Source organism: Mus pahari, chromosome 17 (genome assembly GCF_900095145.1).
Source record: "Mus pahari chromosome 17, PAHARI_EIJ_v1.1, whole genome shotgun sequence".
Classification (NCBI taxonomy): domain Eukaryota; kingdom Metazoa; phylum Chordata; class Mammalia; order Rodentia; family Muridae; genus Mus; species Mus pahari.
In genome coordinates, this window is record NC_034606.1 from 43,113,202 (window position 1) to 43,127,132 (window position 13,931).

The 13,931-nt window shown below is 51.5% G+C and overlaps 1 protein-coding gene across 1 annotated transcript; it reads right to left on the bottom strand.

The window, feature by feature from the left end:
• Positions 1-2,213: 2,213 nt before the first annotated feature.
• On the bottom strand, positions 2,214-13,660 carry Eif3d (eukaryotic translation initiation factor 3 subunit D). Its single transcript, XM_021216520.2, has 15 exons — positions 13,501-13,660; positions 11,234-11,366; positions 10,929-10,974; positions 10,075-10,211; positions 9,474-9,559; positions 8,948-9,020; positions 7,601-7,713; positions 6,869-7,001; positions 6,048-6,195; positions 5,417-5,547; positions 4,899-4,984; positions 4,667-4,796; positions 3,122-3,264; positions 2,681-2,964; positions 2,214-2,335 (listed from the first exon to the last, which is right to left on the bottom strand). The coding sequence occupies exons 2-15, from the start codon at positions 11,354-11,356 to the stop codon at positions 2,322-2,324; spliced, it is 1,647 nt and encodes a 548-aa protein (XP_021072179.1). The 5' UTR covers positions 11,357-11,366; positions 13,501-13,660; the 3' UTR covers positions 2,214-2,321.
• Positions 13,661-13,931: the final 271 nt, after the last annotated feature.

A 13,931-nucleotide genomic window follows, 5' to 3' on the forward strand; every position in this document is an offset into this window, starting at 1 on the left:
GCGGCCACGCCCCTCCCCACTCCGGGCCAATAGCAGGGGGCGGGTCACGTGTGCCACGCGCAGCACGCCGGGACTGGTGGGGCGGTCGGGGCGCGCACGTGCTGTGAGCGCTGTTTCTGAGGGTAGAGGTGCACCGGGGAACAGCAGGTCCATGATGGGACGGACGCCTGGCCCTTCCTTTTGATTTGTACTAATCCTGTGCCGGAAGATGAAAGATTTTTGGAGAAAACCTTGCCATTTATATCCCTTTATTATTGTAGAAGACTGAACCTAATTGGCCAGTCAGTTTTGTGGGACTGAGGAGAGTATGAGGCCAAGACAGATGAACCAATTATTGTCTTAGAGACTGGATCGTTCAGTTGTACGAAGGGTGGCCAAGGGAAGCGATTCCCAGCACTTTGTAACTGACTCGTCAATACAAAGTGACAAGGTTTGCATAAAACAAAGATAAAAGCTAAGAGGATTTTGAGACAGCATAGTGGCTCACTCTTTTAAGTCCAGCAATCGTGAGACTGAGACAAGAGGACTGTGCGAAATCCTGCTTCAAACTCCCAAACCCAGAGGCTCAAACTGCAACCCTATGGAGGAAGGAGGATTTGAATATTCAGGCTGGCTCCCGAGGACAGGTTACTCACCTGACTAGAGCGCTGTGTGCCTTTTGGAGGAAAGGATAGAGACCTTCACAAGGCGATGCTGGCTAGAGTACTGTGTGCCTTTTGGAGGAAAGGATAGAGACCTTCACAAGGCGATGCAGAGGCCGAGGGTTCTTAGGAAAAACATCTGGGAAGGACTTTTCCAGTTTTGCGTGGCTGGAGCTGCTTCCCATTAAAAGGAACGTGCTTCTGGAAGCCTATTCGGAACCCCGCCCACTTGCAGCTTCCCTCACTTGCCCTTAGAAATTTACTTTTATGATTTTCCTGGTGAAGGAAAGCACACCCAGGAATGCTGGTGTTTTCTTTAGAGCCTGCACTAAAAAAAAAAAAAGAAATCCCCCCTGGGGGCAGACATAAACTTTATTGTCACTGTGGAGACCTTAGCCCACAGGTTTAGTCTGGAGCTGTCCTGGCTAGACAAGGTATCTCACCAAAAAAAAAAAAAAGTTGGTCTGCCTTTGGTGATGGAAATGGAATGCTTATCAGGACCCCCACATCTGGCTGAGGTGCAAGATTCCCAACCATTGATCTACAGCCCAAAGCACAGGGCTACAGGAGCTTCTTGTAGGTGGATTGGACCAAGAGATCTGGATTCTGGTCCACTCCTGAAGCCCACGACATTTGTCACACTACTCTATGTTCTTTGCACTCTACATTAAAACCTCAGAGTCAGGACTGCTCCAAGTTTGAGATTCTCAGAAACTCTGAGGTTTCTGCTCAGCTTCTCAAGACCGGAGGATGAAATCCAGCATCCTTTGCTGGCTTAAGTTCAATTATGTTGCTGAAATGTGCCTTTAGGAAGGCAATCCCAATCCTGTTCCCATATCTACATAGGTCTGCCCCCACTCACATCCCAGTTCTGAAGGGGCAGGTGAGAATGCCTAGGGCAATCACCTGGGTGTTCAGAAGAGCACTCAGTCCACACAGCCTTTAAACACATGTTCTTATGTGACACGTTGCTTTGGGCAGACTGGCTTGAGTCTTTGTCCAGCCCAAGTCAACCTTGTAAGCCATTAGTATCACTACCCAACACTCTGAAGATGTCTTCCTCAAGGGCCACCTCCCAACCATACTTGGGAAGTTTCAAAGGCACACCTAGGTCATGCTAGGGAAAGACAGCGTGGTTCATCCTTCCTAAGGCTGGGACACTTCAACACCTCATATCGTGGTGACCCCCAACCATGAAATTATTTTCATTGTTACTTTGTAACTGTGATCATCATTGTTGTGAGTTACAATGTAAATGTTTTTTGATGGTCTTAGGACATCTCTGTGAAAGGGTCACTCCACCCCCAAGTGGGTCATAACCCACAGGTTCAGCAGCACTGGGAACAGTCCTTGTGTGGGCTCTCCCTCCATCAGGCATCTCAAACTGCAGAGAGGGCCTGTCATGGGGTTCTGACACTAACATCAAGGCCTTCACCCTCCATAGAGTGTGGTTCTCAGTGCTCCGGCAGTGATGGAACCACTCAACAGCAGCCACAAGGCCACACAGATGGCTGCCTCTGGTCTCCCTCTCCCAGGGGCTGCGGATCACAATGGGAGCACAGGACGAAGGAGGAAACCAAAGGGACTTATATTTTATTTCATCTGCTAGAGAACAGGAGCTGGACACACGCAGCCCAAGCACAGCTGGGTATAATACACGCAGGCGCCAGGCCAACTCATTTAAGTTTCTTCCTCTGAAAGAAAACAATGAAGAGAAATGAGTTCACCCCATGATGCGATGAACCCTCTCCTTCTGAACCGAGTGCTGAAGACCTCCGCTTTGCTGAGCCCTCCTAACCCCTGTAGCCACCAGTGAGGCTTTCAGGGGTCTAACTGACCATTTGGCCTCGGTTCCTCTCAAGGCTGCCCACACCTTCTCTCGATGTTCTCCTTAGCCCCTCTGCTCATCTGCAGTGCCACCTCACATCAAGTTCCAGGGAGTTCTCCATGTGCTGCCTGGGTGAAGGCGACTACAGAGCTAGCCTGGCTCCCTCAGCAGCCCTCAAACCACCCCAGGCTTAGAGGCCTGCTCTGCCCACCTTCCTCTTCCTCCTCTTCCTCCTCCTCGTCCTCTTCATCCTCCTCAGAGCTGAAGGTGCCATCAGGCAAGCTGTAGACTCGGATGACCTGCTTGTTGGGGTCCTTGAGGATGAGGTATTTGCCCTCCTCCAGCTTCATGCAGATGTCGATGACGCAGCGCAGGATGCCCCAGGCATTCTCCACGCTCAGGTTGATTTGGCTGGCAAACTCATTGGGCTTAAACTGCTGGGTGCCCAGGATGACATGGCGTGAGGAGTCCTTTACGTGGTACCGGGACACATACCTGTTTGGGAGGATAGGTGGTCATACTAGGCCATACAGAGATGGCAAAGCCCGGGGTCAGTACCATGGTTACGCCTGGTCTGCTCTTTTTCCCAGAGTAGAGCTGGACCAGCAGCCTTTCATCCAGGCCTACCCCAGCACCCACACAGGAGTCTCACCCGAGCTTCAGGTACTCAGATCCAGCCAGCAAAGCACAGCAGGTCCACCGTGCCAACTTGTAGCTGTTGTTCTTCAATTCAGTGGCGATGACAGCCCCACGCTGAGAGTCCAGCTTCTGACGCCAGTCAACGCCATTACAATGCTGCAGAAGAAAGCTGGTTACTGGGCGAGGGTGGCACCTCCCGGGCCCCGGGGCTCCTATGGAAGACAGAGGCACTGGGAGGGAAGAGACGCCTGAGTCCGAGGTGACAGGTGACAGACAGGTGACGACCCCAGAGACTAAGACACAAACATCTCTACAGCAGCCCCTCATCAGATGGTAAAACTCAGCGGCAAGGGTCTGGGTGGGGAAAAGGGGTAAACACGCAGAGAAGGACGACAGTCCGAGTCTGAGGGGCAGGAGCACAGCCCTACCACGATGCCTCACAGGCATACTGACTTCTAGGACAGCCAGGGCTATACAGAGAAACCCTGTCTCAACCAAAACAAACAAACAAAAACAAAAACAAACAACAACAAAAAAACACAGAAAAAGCACTGGAATGAGATGGGAGCTGCCTGGTTCCTGAACTGCAGTGGGGACAGGGTGAGGACTCGGGGTGAAGGGGTGTCTGAAAGCTGGCAAGGAATGGAGACTTCAGCTGGACTGCTGCAAGACCTGACTTCTGCAACACCCGGAATAAACTCCTAGCAGACTTTCTTCTGGAACACACTCCATTCTATGGCCATGGTCATCGGCTCAACACAGAACGAAACCATAACACGCTGGATGCCTACCTACTAAAGCCCAGTTGTAGGTGGTTTTAAGCCACTACGTTTCTTGTCATGTGTTTGTGAGGCACGAGAAGACTGGAGTACTCTGGGACATCCGCTGCATGAGGACTTAGCCTAAGGGTCCACCAGGGCAAACCCCACTCATGAGTGGGGCAGGGATGAGAGGAAACACAGATACCACAGTGGAAGTCTAGAAGGCCACTGGCCCCAAGACAATGGCTCCTCTTGCTAGCAAGCCAATCGTCACAGGCTGCCTGGGCCTCAGAGCTGTGCCAACCTGTATTCTTTATCCTGTACTGAGGCAACACTTACCTCTGTGCCCTTTGCTTTAATATAGGGCGCCATACGTAAAGCCAGGGAGATAGGATGGCGCCTGACCTGACGGTCCTGCAGCACTGGAAATGGACAACAGAAAGAGGACTATGTGTGCGTGTTTGTCTAGATCTTATTCTGGGGTCAGCAGTGACAGAGCTGGATAAAGAGATCATAGGTGGCAGTGAGGCTGAGTAAAGAGGTCAGAGTGGCTCTGCTTCCGAGGAAAAGGTGAGGTCAAGATCAGATGTGGAACCGCAGGAGCCAATGAGAGCCAGAATGAATCGACCAAAGTACTGGAGACAGAGGTAAAAACCTTAACTTAGACTGCTCTACTCTGTCAGCACTGACTGAAACCGCACCCACAATAGCTGTGTGAGTACCCAACAGGAATAAGCCAGCTTACTCCAGCCCACCCCGATACACACTACAGGAACGGAGCTGCAGTGGTGCCTCACCCTGGAGTCCCATTCATTGAGAGTCTTGATGTTGATGAAGGACACTTCCCCGTTGGCCCCCGTCATGACGCCATCATGTTCACAGCGGACAATAAGGTCAATGTCATCTCCAAGCTTCCACCTGCGGTAACTACAAGGACAGCAAGACTCACTCACTACAAGACCCACTGCTGTGGATGGACCACCCCAGACAGCACAGGACAGGGTCACCTGTCCCCCAGAGGTGACTTACCGGTAAGCCACGGAGGCGATCTCATTCTTATCCATGTCGTCCTCCACAAATGGGTTTGGGTTGGGGAAATTGTATCTTTCTCTCCCCTGCAGGACAGACAAAGCTTTCAGGAGTTGGGGTTGACTTCAAGTTGGCAGACCCAGCATTGCTTTTGACTGCCCCGGCTAGGTGCTTCTGTCCTTGAGGGTGGAGGCTCACTGTGTATTAAGGACCAAGGCCAACACACTGAGTAAGAGCCACCACGCCACTCCCTGCTTCCTTCCTCACTCCAGGCAGACTGTAGCTAACAGGACAGCCAGCTACCCCCTCCCTCCCTCCTCCATCACAGTAAAAGGTGGGACTCCACATGCATTACTAGTTACTCCACAGAGAGGAAATATGCCTTAGCACACAGACCTTTTTGTGGCTCAGATCCCTGCTACCAGGAGGGCGTGCCTGGCCAACCTCACACCACTGTCTAGTGTAGAGCGGAGGCTCAGCAGCAGGAACCACCGGTTCATTCGCTCATGTGAACTCACCATTCTCAAGCACTGCTGGGAGAAGTTGTGGTTAATGTAGGTGGCCTCCATGGCCAGGTTCCGGGGTGAGTTGAAGGAATTGCCCTCATCTTGAGGGGGCTCGTTGGCTGTCTCACTCACAGTCAGGAGGTCTGGAAAAACCCAAGCATGGATGTCACCTGCTCATGCAGCCGAGCCACTGGCAGTGGGCTCAGCAGCATGGGGAGAGAGATGTACAGACCTACATCATAGGGGCTGTCTTCAAAGAACTGCCTTCTACTGACAGAGGACTGCCCCAGGGTGTGGCATGCACAGGGAACTGGGCGGCTCACGGAAAACATTAGGTGTGATCCAACAACACTGGTCATATAGTAAGAAACCCAGTTGTTCTTTCTCATTCTTTCTGGATTCCTCAAGAGAATGTGTCTCTCTTGGCATTTTAAAAAATGAGGCTTTTGACTCAAACATAAATGGGAAGAGGAGGAAGAGGAAGAGGAGAAATAGGAGGAGGAAAAGTCCTATGCATATAATACACAGCCACAGTGCTGGTGTGAGGACTCAGAGCTGAAGTGGTGTCTTTGCTTGGATTCTAAGAGGACGGGAGGGATCAACACACTGCTCATTCTTAAGAACTGACAACACCCATACCTACCAAAGTCAGAGTTGTCCCTCTTGTCAAAGAAGAGTTTAGAGCCGACTCTCTGGACAACGATGTCCCAGGAGTACACGGAGCGGGTACAGCTCATCAGTGTGGCCAGGATGGCGTCAGTGGCAAACACATTGCCCTGTGTTTTTGCCAGCTGAAAGCAGGGAGAGACAAGAGAGTGAACTGAGGACGCTGAGGTCACTTGGGAAGGAGGACATGCCTAGTCAGTCATGGAGGCTGCAGCAAGTGGGCTGGGCTATCACTGTAGCAGGCCGTGGGAAGCACGGCCCTTGCTCCACTCACTGGTTTCCAGCCACGCCACCCCTCTACCTTTGTAGGTAAGAGAGCTAAGGCTGCAGGGCAGCAAAGTCAGGCTGGCAGAGCTGGGATCTGAGCATATTGAGTATATCGACTTCCATCAAACTCTAAGTGTGATTCGGAAGAACCGCATCAAGGGCTGGGCTATGCAGTCAGCCGTTTCCGTGGGGTCTCAGCACTCAATCCAAGTGTTCAGGGGAGAAAAGGTGCCTGACAAGCAGGCACACCTTCTCTTTGTCAGGTTCCTCAAACAATAGTGTAACAACTGCTTATGTAGTAGCATCCCATGTCTTAGGTGTGGTGACCAATCCAGAAGGAGCTGAAGCATGGACGATTGCTAGGACTGACAGGTAAGTCACATCACCAGTACTAGAGCACCCATGGCTTTTGGTATCCATGGGGTGGTCCTCAATCAGACCCCATGAACACTGAGGCACACCTGCACATCTCATGCCCCGTTCTTCCTGAGGCCTCAGCAACATTCCCAAAGGTGGGCAAAGGGTGCACACCTTTCGGATGACAGGGTCGTCTGTGGTGGTGACGGTGTGAAAGATGCGCTTGATGCTCCGCAGGGGCTTCTCACTCCTTGTGGTGATGCGGTCAAAGGCTTTGTCGTAGTACTCCAGGGCTCCGCAGCACTCGCTGGGGAAAGAGGGGAAAATCAGAGATCCCCCTTCCTCTTTTATGCCTGGCACTGCAGGGTGCATGTCTACAATCCCAGGATTAGGGAGGCAGATGAGGGTCCATCTCAGAAAGTTCAGTATATATGAAAAAGGGACACATCTTTAGTGCTAGTTTAGTTTCCTGTCTTCACAGCTCCCAATGTTCCTCTGTAGAACACAGGGAAGGACCTAACACAGTGAACCCTCCCTGGGAAACAGCCCACTATAGAGGCGCCCAGGTGGACTTGTGGGTTGAAGCTCTGGCTCCCCACTAACTTAGCTCCAGGTCCTTGTCCTCTGGCTGCACAAAACGGAGTCTCCTGAACGACTGTCATGCCTCTCCTGCCCCAAGAGCTTAGTGACTGAACTACTGTGCTTTTTCTCGGATGCCAAGAGTGGAAAGAAACTGGGAAACGATACATTTTTTAAAGTGGGTCTTGACCTTTCAAAAACATAGTCCATAGCACTGTAAGTGGCTTCAAATCTGCTTTGGAGTTGCTAGGACTTAAGGAGACATGGATACCCGGCAGGCAGACATACTCTGGAACCAGTGTGGGCACCAGTGAAGAAGCTACTCACATGTCTTGAGGCTCTGACACTTCCAAGTAGCGCATCTTCATCAGCTGAGGGAAGTCCATCTCCTCCTTCACCTCCCAGTCACTGCGAACTTCAACTGAGGAGTCTCGGGGTTTCTGCAGAGGAAACACAGAGGAAGATCTTTATATCCTACACAAATAGCAAAAGACAGAGCATGGTCCTGGCTGGGTTTTTTTCTTTTCTTTTCTTTTTTTGAGACAGGGTTTCTCTGTGTAGTCCTGGCTGTCCCGGAACTCACTCTGTAGACCAGGCTGGCCTCGAAATTCAGAAATCCGCCTGCCTCTGCCTCCCCAGTGCTGGGATTTGGTGTTTTTCTTTAAGTTTATTTTTGTTTATTGTATTTATTTGATGTCTGGGTGCTCTGCTGCATGTACACCTGCAGGCCAGATGAGGGCATCAGATCCCCTTATAGATGGTCATAAACCACCACATGCGTGTTGGGAATTGAACTCAGGACCTCTGGAAGAGCAGCCAATGCTCTGAAAAGCTGAGTCATCTCTCCCACCTGGTCCTGGCTGTTTTTAAGCAGGGTCTGTGACTCGTGGCAGCTGAGAGAAGGAAACAGGGCCTCAGCGTGGAGCTTCTGTGGGTGTCAAGCACATGCCTCTGACACAAGCAGCAGCTAACTCAAAGTGCACCGTCAAGATTTTATCACCCCTACAACAATCGGGAGTGAAGCCGCGTTTCTGTGCTGGAAAAGCAGCTGATTTGCTGTTGGCAATACTCCTAGCCCAAACTCCACTTCTGCTCATGTCTGTTATAATCACAGCTCCCACAAAGATGGCAGTGTTATTCCTAGTGCCAAAGTGGAAAGATGAATCCACACAAAGAACCACCATTGGGCAAAAAGACAGTACAGCCGACTCCAAGTCTGCGAGCTTTACACCAGCAGGTCTGTACCCAGTCATATGTAAACTGAAAATCCTTGGATGCTCAGCATGCTGGAAATCCCACCCACCGGGTGGCTGACAGAGGAGGAGCACCTGAGATTTAAATGATACTTTCAACCCAAATACAGAATCCAGAGGCAAGCTAAAGCCCACGAGGGATGCACATAGATACATGCAGAGAAGGTCAGTGCGCACAAATCTTGACCTCTGAGGGTACCTGGAACCAGTCCTTAACAGACATGAAGGAAAAGTGAAAAGACTGACCAACACGGGCTGCGATATGGACAGACCTTAAAGCGGCATGCTAAATAAAGGGCAAAGTACAACTCCATCTTACATGAAATGCCCGAAGGCACCAGGGAAATCCAGAGACATCTCTCAAGGTAAAAGAAAACAAATCCATCTAAGTCCCAGCAGAGTCCCAGTATGGACACACTACCTGTGACTTCTGGTCCCATTTTTGCCTCACTCCAAATTGCTTCTGGAATTTTTTCTGCAAGCGAATTCGTTCTCTGAAAAGACAGACAACAGAGTGCTGTGCGTTCAGTGTAGGCTTCTAGATGAATCGCAGCCTCCTTCCTGGCTGCTACCAGGATAGAACATGGGGGCTTAGATGCAGACACCACGTAGGCACACCCTGGGACGTGAGCAGAGGCGCACTACTAGCATTCGGCCCAGTCACTCCACAGCCCTAGCTAGGGTGTGGTGGCTGCTGTGCCCAGCCCCAAGGGCCCACAGGACACAGCATAAGTGGTGCTGCCTGGAACCAGGCATCCAGAATCTAGAGGCCACAGAGCCACCTCCTGTCTGTCTGTCTGCCATTGTCCAGTCTTGGACAGCAATAGGCGAGGAGATTTTGGTTTCTTTTGCAATAGTGAAAGACAGCCAGCCCCTGCCCTGGCTCTGTGATTTTTGAACACAGCCCATTTGGGAACATGACTGACTTGGCAGGAAGGGACACTCACCTCTCTTTCTGCTTGGCACTCTTGGGCAGTGTCTGTAGGTTGAACTGCACCATGTTCCTCCGATCTTTGTCTCTGCGGAGGTTGCGCTGGGGAGCAGGAAGAGACCCATGTTAACCCCCTCAGAGACAAGGCTCATGGTATCTTGAGAGTTAAGTCCTACGTGTCACATCTCGACTTTTACTCTACAGCGGCTACAGAATTTGGGCCAAGGGGAGAAGCGCTTGTGTTAGCTTGGACTCTCCCACTTCAAGGTGGGTTTCTAGTTTTATTGGAGTTGCTAAGTTTGTAACAATAAGTAGCAGGAGGCACCCTACCAAACCATCTAATTAGCAAATGTTGTACATGACAATTTAGCAAGGCACTGGGTTCCCAGCACAGTTGTGTGATGTCTGAACTACTGTGAACAAAATTCTAAACTCCTTCAATGTATTCCTAGACCTGTTACAAGTTATTCTGATACAACTGGTCACTAAACTGCCACTTGGGATTGGCCAAAGGCCTGTAAGCCTTTCCTTTCTCATCAACCAAGATGGTTGCTGAGCAGCAGAAACTTCTGCTCTCAGTGAGAGCTCTGAGGTGCAGGCTGCCAGCCGTGGCCTACCTGTGCAAATCTCATCCGGTTCCGCTGGTAGGCAGTTTTCTGTGTCCGCGCTGTGTCCACCAGCTGGAAGCTGGTCTCATCCTCCTCATGGAAATACGCATACTGACTTCCCCCACCGAACTGCGAGGAGTACTTGTCTGCAGGCAAAGGCGACAGTGTGTGCTAAGTGCTACCTACAGCCTGCTCATGGTGCACGCCAGGCTTTGACCCTGCTCTCTCAAGTGTGGTTCTGACCTGAAGCACCGGCCAGAAGCTTGTGAGATGGGTAGACTCACCGCCCCTGCCCAGACCCGACAGATGGGAACCTGTATTTAAAGATGATCTCAGGTGATTCACACTCACACTTAAGGTTTAAGAGCTTGGGTCTAAACAACTTACCAAGAGCCCAAGAATGCCACTACCTCACTTTACTTCTGCGTGGTCATGTAAGAATCCGAGCTGTACCGCCATCCCCGACCATCGCCCAGAGCCATGGACACAGCCTTCCACCACACAGACTTTCTTTCTGACCTCATCCACCTTAACTTGGTACCCTAGGCAGCCCCTTCCAAACATCTAACTGGCACCAAGAACTTACCAGAACCTTAAAACCAAGGCCCAGAGCCTAGAGTCCATGGGTTGATGGCTCCAGAAGTCCCAAGCAATAGAATGCAAAGTAGCATTCAGGAGTCTCTGGCCATCCTGGGGCTACTTCCAAAACCATGGTTTGTGTATACTGTATTTCAGAATATACTCCCAATAACTACCATTACCATTTCTTTTCCTTTCTAAAAAACTTTCATGTGGGGCTTACTGAAAAAAAGTAATGACCTTTCCAAGGCCTAGATATGGACTGCCCACTAAGGAACACTTACTTGTGTACCTCTTGTCCTGGTATGTGGCCCCTGTCCAGTCTGCAACCTGTTAGGGACAATGAAGACAAGGAAGAGAACAGGTCAGGCGAGTAGGCCTCTGCTGACCCAGAAACCCCAGACAGCGACAGCGACAAAAGGCATCGGTGTCGCCTCTGATGCTCTGCACGTGGCTACCCCGCCTCTGACTCATTCTGGAGGTCAGGGCCTTCCTTAGCTGGTAGCCCCACAGGAAGTCTATCTATGAAGAGCCTAGAAAGGCAACAGGGAGCTGTGGAGTAGGTGCCCCAGCTGAAGGGACCCAATACCTTTCCCAGCCGATCTCCTTTGCTGAATGGCTGGTAGGGCATATCCCGAAACTGCTCAGGAACAGCACAGGGGCCCCAGCCCGAGGGGTTGTCCTGGATCACAGGTGTCAGGAACTTTGCCATCTTCTAAAACCTGTAATGTAAACACAAGCAGTGTGAGAAGCTTCAGAAGGAAGGCTGCCAAGCCCCAAACACTGTACCCTCCACTGAAGCTGCACTGCAGAGGTGCACACAAGCAGGGCCCTGGCCCTCAAGCACCGTGGACAGGGCTTTCCTGCAAACTGCTCTAAGAACACTCAAAACTCAGTACCCTGCCAACACCAGTGACATTTTCCCATGTCTCACTTATTCTAGGACAGGTTCTTTTGGTGAACATCTTTGAAACGAAGCTGTGCCTTCCCTTGATGGAGTGTCATGTCTTTCTCAGTAGAACACAGGATAAAGGTGTCTCCAATTATTCAAGATGGTAAAAGAGTGAATTCCCCCGAAACCCCTTCACCAAAGCAGCCGACAGCAAACGTCTCTAAGCCCGGACTCCATCAGAGGGCTGTGGTCAAAGTCTTGGTGATTGTTGCGCCGCACAATTGCCACTCAGTTACACAAAGGCACTGGTACAGAGTGCTTTAAAGACCCTCGGGCTGCTGAGATGGTGCCACAGGTAAAGGTGGAACCAAAGTGGAAAGTGAGAACAGACTCCCAAACGTGGCCTTCTGACCTTCAGCAGAACGTCATGGCACGAATGTGCTGGCGTTCACACCACAAACTCCCACACATGTGCATACAGACAGCAACAAAAAAAAATCCTAAAAATAAAGGACTAAAACCAATCAAACAAAACCATCCCGAACCCTCGATTAGACCCCGAACTTCCAATTTTCCACCAGCACAAGTCCTGTACAGTGCAGGCAGCCAGGCAAAAGCACCGTTGGTGACCATGGACACCACAAACTTCAGAGCCAATGCAGCCAAGTGTCAAATGTCCATATGCAGGAGCACCAGGACACTGTTCTGACAGCTCACAAGCTCACTAAATCTTCCGGACAATCCTGAGGGGCCAGTCCTGTCCCTATTTTCTGGGTAAAAACATTTGAATACAGGCAGTGTAGCTTTAGCCCCCCAGTATACAGTATATAGTACATAGTATAGTGTCTAACACTCCAGCTCATTTTAGGAAAGTAAAAGCTAACAGCTGTATAATCCAGGGGCTTGCTGGACATTTCCCGTCAGAAGCCAAAGCAAACATCAAAGGGAAAAACCCCATGCATTGACCACCCACAAGAAACCCTCTGACATTGTCCAGAGAAAGTCATCACCCTAGTTCTTGAAAGCTAGAAAGCAACTGCAGACCACCTGTAGAGCTCGGTAACCTCTCCTCCTCCTCTGACACACAGAGGCTGATGATAAGGGACAAGGAATAAACGCAGGAGCTTCACCCTCCAAATGTGAACATATGCTAAGTTGTAGGAAGGACACGGGAGTGGGGGTCTGGTGGCCTTCAAACAGCTGACATGAAGTAAGAGGCCCCAGGATGTCGGGGTACTGTGCTGGACACTCTACCACTGACTGCTACCTCACACCCCATCTTTGAGACACAAAGTTAGCTTTGCTAACTTAAGGAGTCCATCTGCCCATCTACTTAAGCCCGACCTTCTTCTGGTTATACTGCAGTTAGCTGGCAGCCTGACCATCTGGGGCTTTAAACCATACCCAACAGGCTGCCCCCAAAGCAACTGTAAACTTGAGTTGTCACAAGTTCAAGATGGCTCAAGGTCTGACGTGCATCATCGCCTATCTCCCTGGATGGGCAGGGTTTGGTCCTTCGGCTACTGCACATGTGAGTCAGGAAGAATGCAGTAGGGGAAAAGTCAAATGACACGACAGCTGTATTGGCCACAATACAGTGTGGGTCACCGGGACACTACAGTTGGGGCCATCAACTCCTGGGCTCCGTTTCAGACCAGAGCTGGATCCTACTCTTAGTCCCCATTTAGGAGCACAACCCCTAGAGGAGGCTACTTCGCCCCCCATCCCAGCCTACGGCTCTGAGCAGAGCCCCGAGCGAGGGATCCACACACAAGGTCCGGTGTCCCGCACTCAGTGTCGTGCCTGGGACCACCGGGGGCCGATTCCCGCCCCGCCCCGCCCCGCGGAGGGGCACAGGCGACAGGAGAGGACGTAAAGGAAGGCTCTTCCGGGAGCCCCCGAAGCCACGTCTAGCCCAGGCTGGCTCGCGAGGCCCGCAGGGTCCCACGAAGCAAGCCGCTCACCTGCAGCAGCCTCCGCGGGCCCGGATGGCGACAGATGGCCCGGGGAAGAAACTGCGATTGCCCCGATCCTCGGAGGAAGCAAGACAGGAGGGAAGATGCGCGCGCAGGGGACCGGCGCCGTAAACGGCGACCAGCGCTGTCGTAAAGGGCCCTAACACTTCCTTCTTAGTCAGCGGAAAAACGTCAAGCCGTAAAGTGAGACAGCCGGAAGTGTGTCACAGTTCTCGGCTTAAAAAAAAAAAAAAAAAAAAAAAAAATCCTGGTTCGCCTTTGAGGTGCCAGACACAAGCGAGGGGCTTACGTCAGCGGCGTCTGGGGACGCCCGGAGAGGTTCTGAACTGAGACGTGGTCACGCTCGGGGCGAGAGAAGCGGGAGTCGGAGCTGTCCCCGCGGTGTCCCACAATGCTTCGCGCCCGGCTCGCCTCCTCTG